Source organism: Aethalodelphis obliquidens, unplaced genomic scaffold (genome assembly GCF_003676395.1).
Source record: "Aethalodelphis obliquidens isolate GAN/ISIS:26980383/991018 unplaced genomic scaffold, ASM367639v1 scaffold7, whole genome shotgun sequence".
In the NCBI taxonomy this organism is placed as follows: domain Eukaryota; kingdom Metazoa; phylum Chordata; class Mammalia; order Artiodactyla; family Delphinidae; genus Aethalodelphis; species Aethalodelphis obliquidens.
Window position 1 is genome coordinate 10,302,759 of NW_020837951.1, and position 7,902 is coordinate 10,310,660.

A 7,902-nucleotide genomic window follows, 5' to 3' on the forward strand; every position below is an offset into this window, starting at 1 on the left:
GTGATTACAAAAACTATTTTCTTTTTTCTTTTATTAGTCCTTTTTTTGTTTTTTCCCCTGATCTTTCATCTCTCTTTCTAGGGACTCTTTTTTTCACTCTCTTTGCTAATATGCTTAGAAACCTCATCCATTTTCATGGCTATTAATATTTATCTTCATGTAGATTGTATCAGTGTATATATTATATATGTATACAGTATATAGTATGACATAAACTGCTCAAACCTGTGTTCTTCTTTTTTAAAAAATTTATTTTATTTTATTTTATTTTTGCTGCATTGGGTCTTCATTGGGTTGCGTGGGCTTTCTCTAGTTGTGGTGAGCGGGGACTACTCTTCATTGCAGTGCGCGGGCTTCTCACTGCAGTGGCTTCTCTTGTTGCAGAGCACGGGCTCTAGGCGCACAGGCTTCAGTAGTTGTGGCTCATGGGCTCTAGAGCACAGGCTCAGTAGTTGTGGCGCACAGGCTTAGTTGCTCCGCGACATGTGGGATCTTCCTGGACCAGGGCTTGAACCCATGTCCCCTGCATTGGCAGGCGGATTCTTAACCACTCTGTCACCAGGGAAGCCCTCAAACCTGTCTTCTGAGATACGGTCCTGAATTTTCAAATTCTGGTTGACGGGCTGTCCTCTTTGTATAGCCCATTACCTTAAATAAAATATACCTAAAACCTGAAGCTTTATACTATCCCCAAATTATCTCCTCCTTTACATCTCTTTTTCTCTGAGTAGCTCTCAACTCTTCTTTCAAGTCATCCATTCCTGAAATCTTAGTCATTTTTGACACCTCCTTCTCCTATAATTAATTGCCCAGGCCCATTAATTTGACCTTTTCAGGGTTTCCCATGTCTTTTCTCTCATTTTAATTTCTACTGAAACGTGTATTTATTTATTCATTAACAAATACTTGTTGAAATTCTGTGTATTTTAGGATTTTCCCCCCAGCAAGTAGGAATTATATGGTTTCCACAATATAGCATAGTTCCCAGAAATGATAGGCCCCAGTAAATATTCATGAAATAACTCACTAAATGAATATATCGGGTTGAACCATATGAACTTATCATTTTTGGGGTCAAAATGGTCAAATGTCAGCAATTTCGTATGTTCAACAAATATATTACCAATATGAAAGAGAAATATGCATATTAAGTTACTTCTTAATACTGTTCATATTAACAGTAATATTAATGTGTATAATTTTCTTTCCTTAAACTATAAAATTGACCTTTCTCTTCTTTGTTTACCAGGAAACACGAAATTATCCAGAATCATATCCACAACTGCCAAGGGATGAAACAGTGGAGAACCCTCACCTCCAGAAGCACATTTTGGAATTAGCATCCATTCTGGATGTGCGAAACGTGTTCCTTGAGAATACCATAGATGACTATTAGAACAAAAATCCTCTGTTGAAACAAGTTTTCATTTGCCACAGATTTTAAATGGTGCAGTTTTCTAATGTGATGACAGACACATAGTGGTGTTATTTAGTTTTTATTTTTCAATTTAGGACCACCATTTTAAAAACAAGCTGAAAAAAATTGTTCAAACTTTTAGGGTAACTGTTTTAAAATACAATGTTTCAGGTCTTTTAAAAACTCAATCTTGGAATTTTTATTTTTTGGTTTTGAGGTATGGATGCTTACCTCTAACATCTGATCCTACACTCATATAGTCACTATTCTCACCCTGAGAAGAGTAAATCATTTATTTTTGTATAATGAGGAAAACCCAACTCTTATACTTGGACCTTAAATGTGTGGATTTGGAAAATATGTAATTGTTCACAAATATGAAACTAGCCAGCATGGACTACTAAGAATCAAGAACAGAGCCCTTCCATAATATTTCTTTTCATTCCAAGTTAGTAGATAGAAAAATGTGTGATTCTTTGAAGCCTAATCAAGATAGTTCTTTTTTTTTTTTCTTTTTTTCTTTTTTCGGTATGAGGGCCTCTCACTGCTGTGGCCTCTCCCGTTGCGGAGCACAGGCTCCGGAGGCGCAGGCCCAGCCGCTCCGCGGCATGTGGGATCCTCCCGGACCGGGGCACGAACCCGTGTTCCCTGCATCGGCAGGCGGACTCTCAACTACTGCGCCACCAGGGAAGCCCAAGATAGTTCTTAAAAGCATTTAATTCGTTTAAATGCTGTCAAAGTTTCAGTAACTGTATAGGATTGATTTGCATCTGAAAAGCTGAATCTTTAATTGAGGTCTTGAGATGATACATATCATTTGGAATGTGTGAGTCCTGTGTTATCATGAGATATGTTTGCATATTTTGTTTTCTTTGTATTCTTTGAATGCTGGAAGTGAAAAAGAACAACTTTTAAATCTTTCAGTCAAAAAATCAGGTTGTCGTTTTCATAATACAGTGTTTCCATAGGAATTCCATTTAAACTTTTATTAATTAATGAGATCAAGTTTAAAGACTGTCTAGGTTGAGGTCTGTGGTATACAGTAGAGAGTTTGTAATCTTTCTGCCTAGTTCAGATTTATGAAACTTCAGAGTTGTTACTAATTTTAGTTGAGGGTAACTGAATTGTTATATAGTTAAAATGGAAGTTGCTTTTGCATTGACAATTTGGAAATTAGGTTTTTAAAAACTCCTTATATTTACTATTTTATATTTCATGCACAAGATTTTTATTATTTTATATAGGGTTCAGTGTATTATATAAAGATTTTTGTGTTTTTTCTTCCCTTTCATCCCCTTCATAATTTTACAGGTACTAGCTATGATTTCTTTCCCCTCTTTTGACTCCCAAGCATTCAAGTTCAGAAATCGTTGAATCAAAAGCCCTTCTACCTAATTTTCTGTACAGGCTCACAACTCTACCTCTGGCAGTCCCAGGGGAAATGAGGTGTTTGCTTTTGGTGCCTCTTTCCTATGTCCCTAGGGAAATTTTACTGTAATATTTTTAACTTGGTTTTTATTTCTAACATACAGAATTATTTTGGTCTAAGTTATTCATATATGTGTTCCAATTTGTTGGTTTTTCATCTGAAGTCTTGAAGTTATTGTTCTTGGGTTTGGGAGACTTTGTGGGTTTTTTAATTAATTTTTTAAAAGTCATTTTTGTTTGTTCTTTTAAACATTATTTCAGAAGGCTTTGGAAAAGTTACCCTGGAGAGGGATTTCCTTTGCTAGTGGGTTTTTATTATCAGATAAAGACTGCTTTCCTTTTTTTTTTCCCCCCAGTACCTTAATAAACTTCATAGCTTTCCTTTCATAACAGTGTTCACCTGAACCACAGCAATAGACTGTCCTTAGTTATCTGACCTCTTGTTTCAATTCCCTGGAAGTTCTGTGCCGGTACTAGCAACACATATTCTCCTGTTCTCTGATGCTTAAAATAATATTTATCATCCTGAGCTTTATCCTCACTTGATTAACATAAAGAACACTGGCTTGAGAATTAGGAGACCTGAGTTCTAATCCTGGCTTTCCTGGTAACTAGCTTTATGCCCTTTGACAAGTGTCTTCATGTCTCTGCTTTTTAGCACTCTCATCTGTAAAATGAAGGCATTGGCCCAAGGTTCTGTCCAATTCTGTGGTTCTATAATTTGAACTCTTGGTTCCAAAAGATACTGATTTTCCCACCCCTGCCACCTGGAAAATTGGTTTCCCTTATTTTAGTATACACAACATTTTCTTTTCTATATCATTTTTACCTAGTTTTTGTTCAAGAAAATATCTGGGTCCCACTCAGTTGTTGTAGAAACTAGTTCAGAGAGAGAATCTCCAGAAGAAATTGGAGCTTTTGTTATTAGTAACGTGTTTGTCTAAGAACAAGGGGTCTTGGAACTCACAGCTAGTGTTTAGATGATGACCTTGCTCCTCAAGTTAATAGTAGTGTAATTCCTTACTGGTGGTTAAAAATTTAAAGTGAACTAAAGTAATCTTGAGAGGAAAACTGTGCTGGAAAATTCTAAACTATTGTTTCATTCATGCCTTTAAAAAAATGTGTATTGAGCAACACTATACTCCAGATTTTGTCCTAGGCATTGGTGAAACAGACAACGTAGACTTAAAAGTCCTTGTTTTCATGAAGCTTATATTCTAGTAGGAGGAATCAGGCAATAAATATAATAAATAAGTAAATTTATGTTAGAAAGTTTTAAATAGTATGAAGAAAATTTAGAGCGTGGCAAGGGAAATTTTTCTTTTGTTTTTAGGCAGAAAATAATGTTTCAGTGAGTGATGAGGTAGGCCTTATTGTGAAGGTTACATTTGTGCAAACACTTGTATTCCTTTGTTGTTGTTTTTTTTAACTTTTTGTTATGAAAATTTAAAACATACACAGAGTTTAATGAACCTTGTATACCCATTACCCAGCTTCTACATTTTAAGACCTTACTTTAATTGAGGAAGAGGAAATGAAAAAGGACAATCACTCAATGGGCTCAAGATGGCAATGGCAGAGAGTCTTATTTTCTCAATATATACTGCTCCCCTTTATGAATATTAAAATGTTAAACCCTTTATTTATTTCTAGAATTCATAGAAATTTAAATTTTGGAACTAAGAACAAAGCAAAACAATGGGAAAGGGCACTTCTTTGCTTTCAAATTGCACAAACTCCCCCCTGGAGATTCTGATACAGTGTCTCACCTCACCTAAGAACCACTGTAAACAAAATAGTGTAAGAGTGCAAGAAGTCAGTTATATACAAAACAAAATTAAGCACAATGGAATTGTTTTCTCTTTCTTTGTCCGTATATTTCTGAAGTTGATAAAGCGACTATCTTCCCTAATTTACAGAAGAGAAAGCTGAGACCCCAAAAAACTCAGTTTTTTTTCATAAAGATGGAGCTAGAACTAAAACTCAAATCTCCTAATCTCAGCCCAGTCTTTCCAGTAGCTCAGGTTGCTTTCTATAATGAACAAGAAAGGAATAATTAGAGATTTATATTTTGGCACAAAAGCTATGGTATTTTTTTAATATATCAAATATTGAAACCAGTAAATCAATCAGCCCCAGCAAATTTTAATTTATTATTTATAAAAAATCCCACAAGTCAGACATTTTATCTTTGATTTTAGCCAGGGTATATCCTTTGTGTATGTGTGTGTGTGTTTTTTCTTCCTAGGAAGTGGTGCTCTCAAAAACCTCTCAAAGCACATAGAATTTATTGTACCCTTTATATTTTTACCAAGTTGAAATGTTTTGAGATTATAAAAGCAAAGTGCAATCTAGTCGTGACTGAAATTTTCCTGGTAAAGGATCTGGGTTTTATTTTTTCTCACTTGTGGCTACTATGCTTTGTTTTCTTCTTGCAGTAGTATTCCCTGAGACAGATTAGGTGGTGATTGAACTGAATTTCTTTGAGGTAAAGGGAAAAGCAACAAATCCAATGTATATATTAATTATGAGAGCTTTCATTAGCATTTTTCTCCAAGTTTAATCTCTGACCTGTGTGAGTTAGTAACTTTCTGTCTCTTAGAAGGGTTTTGGACTCTGTTGAAAAATCCACAGAGACTTGTAATCAGTCTGATATACAGAGAATATTCTGGACAGGAAATATAGTAAGGTACTAAGGTCTGCAAACTTGGCTACTGCCTGTGATGCAGAACCACCTCCCCATCCTAAGTGAGTAAAAAGATTTGATATGAATATGAATGGTATGAATCTCCTGGTGATATTTTGGGTGTATATGTTCCTGTATGTTTGTTTGGAGAGTATTAAGGATATTTACATTGAGGGCTCTTTTGTTGTCCTTATTTATTTGAAATTCTTATTTTATTTGCAGTGGCATGTATATATTTTCATGATGCTGAATCTCTGTGTATACTTTTTGTATATATGTACATATTTGTAAATATATGGTATGCAGAGATACAGTATGTGTATATTATATACCCATACCCATTGTGGGCTGAATTTATTTAAGTTCTGTGAGGACATCATGGTGGCATTGTTCATGCTGCTGTAATTAGGTTGTGGCTGTATCTCAGTCGTGAGCCTCTATTTTGAGGGGCTTGTGTTTGGGTAAAATGGACTAATTTGGAGTTGAAATTAGGACATGAAGATCTTAACAGAAAGCTGGATATTCTTAGCTTTAAAATCATCTGCCAGTTTCCATTTAAACTGATGATAAATTAGTGATATGAACCTGAAAAACCTAAGTATGTGAAACTGAGACACCAGCAGGTTCTTAAGCTATATTAGTACTTTATTTTCTTGCCTGTAGTTGGGTATTATTACTTAGTAACATGTATTTATATTGAGAATCAAGGGGCAGTGGAAAAAATTACTTTGATCACATTTCAAAATAGGTAGGAAAATGTCCTTTAAGTAGGGAAATATGTTCCTAGTTGCCATTTTAATGCCTGATACCACAGTTTAATTTGGGAACAATTTTTTTTTCACCAGTGTGTCTCATCTTACCTCTGTGAGGCAGAAAATGGAGCATTAGGTAGAGGAGGGCTTTACCTAGGTAGGGTCGAATTTAATGAGGAACAAGAGGTTGATAACCTTTATATTTGCAGCAGCTGTGATTAATTTAGTCCTGTCTTGGCATTTCTAACGAGAGATTTTTCTAATTGGAACTGCATATCAAAGATGAGTATGCTTATCTGAGAAAATGCTTCCAGTGAATAAAATGCCTCCAGTTGTATTTCTTTGTCTCTATGAGACCACTGTGTTCTGCAAATTGATACATTCACACACGAAGTAGGATTCTTAATATTAGGTGCATGGCATGCTATAAAAGTGGGGCCTTCAAACCTCTACCAAGAATGACAGGTAGGGGAGGATAAGAGGATCGTAAATATGTGCAGTGCCAATTTGTGAACCTATGGAATATCACAGAGATCAATATTCGGTTACTCGGGTCTTTACTGGGCATGTTTATTTGCACGGAAGAGTGTAGGAGATATTTAATATACACTTGAATACATTCACCACAAAAATTAAGTAGGGGTTATTTTTGTGCTTGATAAAATATAACTGCAAACAACTATTTACCCCATTATTCTTCAGAAGATTAAATCTATCTGATCCAATTTTAAATTATCTTAAAGAGAAAAGTCAGGAGTCATTTCTACTGTCCTCCAAAATGTTACGTTTGCCTCTTCATTGTATTTTTAATATGTCAGCCAAGTATTCATAACACTTCTCAATTACAATGTTAAATTTTAAATAAAGTTGTAATAGCCTTTTTCTTAAATACATATTAAAATTTGGTGATGTATTCTTTCTGAGAAAATCAGTGAAAACGTTCATAGTGTCTGATGTTCGAGTTGTTTTAGTAACCAAATCATTTATTGCAACTGGAGAGTAGCAGAGCAGATGTTATGCTATTTAAAATTCATGGAACTGACTCATGCTTAATGTGGACATTGATTTGAGGAGAGCAGCAGCATTTAGAAGTGTAGTAGATGAGACTGACATTGTGAATATGACCTCTGACTCTCTAACAGTCAGGTTGCAATTAAATAAGAATTGCTTAGAAAACCAAGTCCTCTCTCCCCCTATTCTCCTGCAGTCTTAGACATGGATACTTTATACCTGTTCATGCTGTACCTCCAGTTCTTTCCTGGATACTGTGACCACTTTACCTTAAAAAACAATTTTATTAAGGCAGTTCATCTTCCTCAAACGAGAATTTCAAAACATAATAATTACACTGTGTCCCAGCTTCACTGAATTTTTGAACGCAGAGATTTATTAAACATGCCTTGTGTTTAAGGAAGGATAATTGATGTGTGAATGGAATCAATCACCTATTGAAGGGAAGGATGTCAGGATGATGTAGGGGGACATGCCCTTAAATGGGTAAAGATAAATGTATTAAATCAAGTGTAACTAATTTGTTGATGCCATAGAAATATTTCCTTTGGAATTCTGTAGATATGAAATGTTTTCTTAAGCTAAAATTGATATTTTTAACTTAGTTT

The 7,902-nt window shown here is 35.0% G+C and overlaps 1 protein-coding gene across 5 annotated transcripts in view; it reads left to right on the forward strand.

Annotated features, from left to right (window-relative positions):
* SCAI (suppressor of cancer cell invasion) overlaps window positions 1-1,999 on the forward strand; it is a 137,224-nt gene extending 135,225 nt beyond the window's left edge. For all 5 annotated transcript variants that reach the window (XM_027104881.1, XM_027104883.1, XM_027104882.1 and 2 more), the window contains one exon: window positions 1,250-1,999. In XM_027104881.1, the coding sequence (XP_026960682.1) occupies window positions 1,250-1,396 (147 nt within the window). In that variant the 3' untranslated portion in view covers window positions 1,397-1,999. The remainder of the gene's footprint in view (window positions 1-1,249) is intronic.
* The last annotated feature ends 5,903 nt before the right edge of the window (window positions 2,000-7,902 follow it).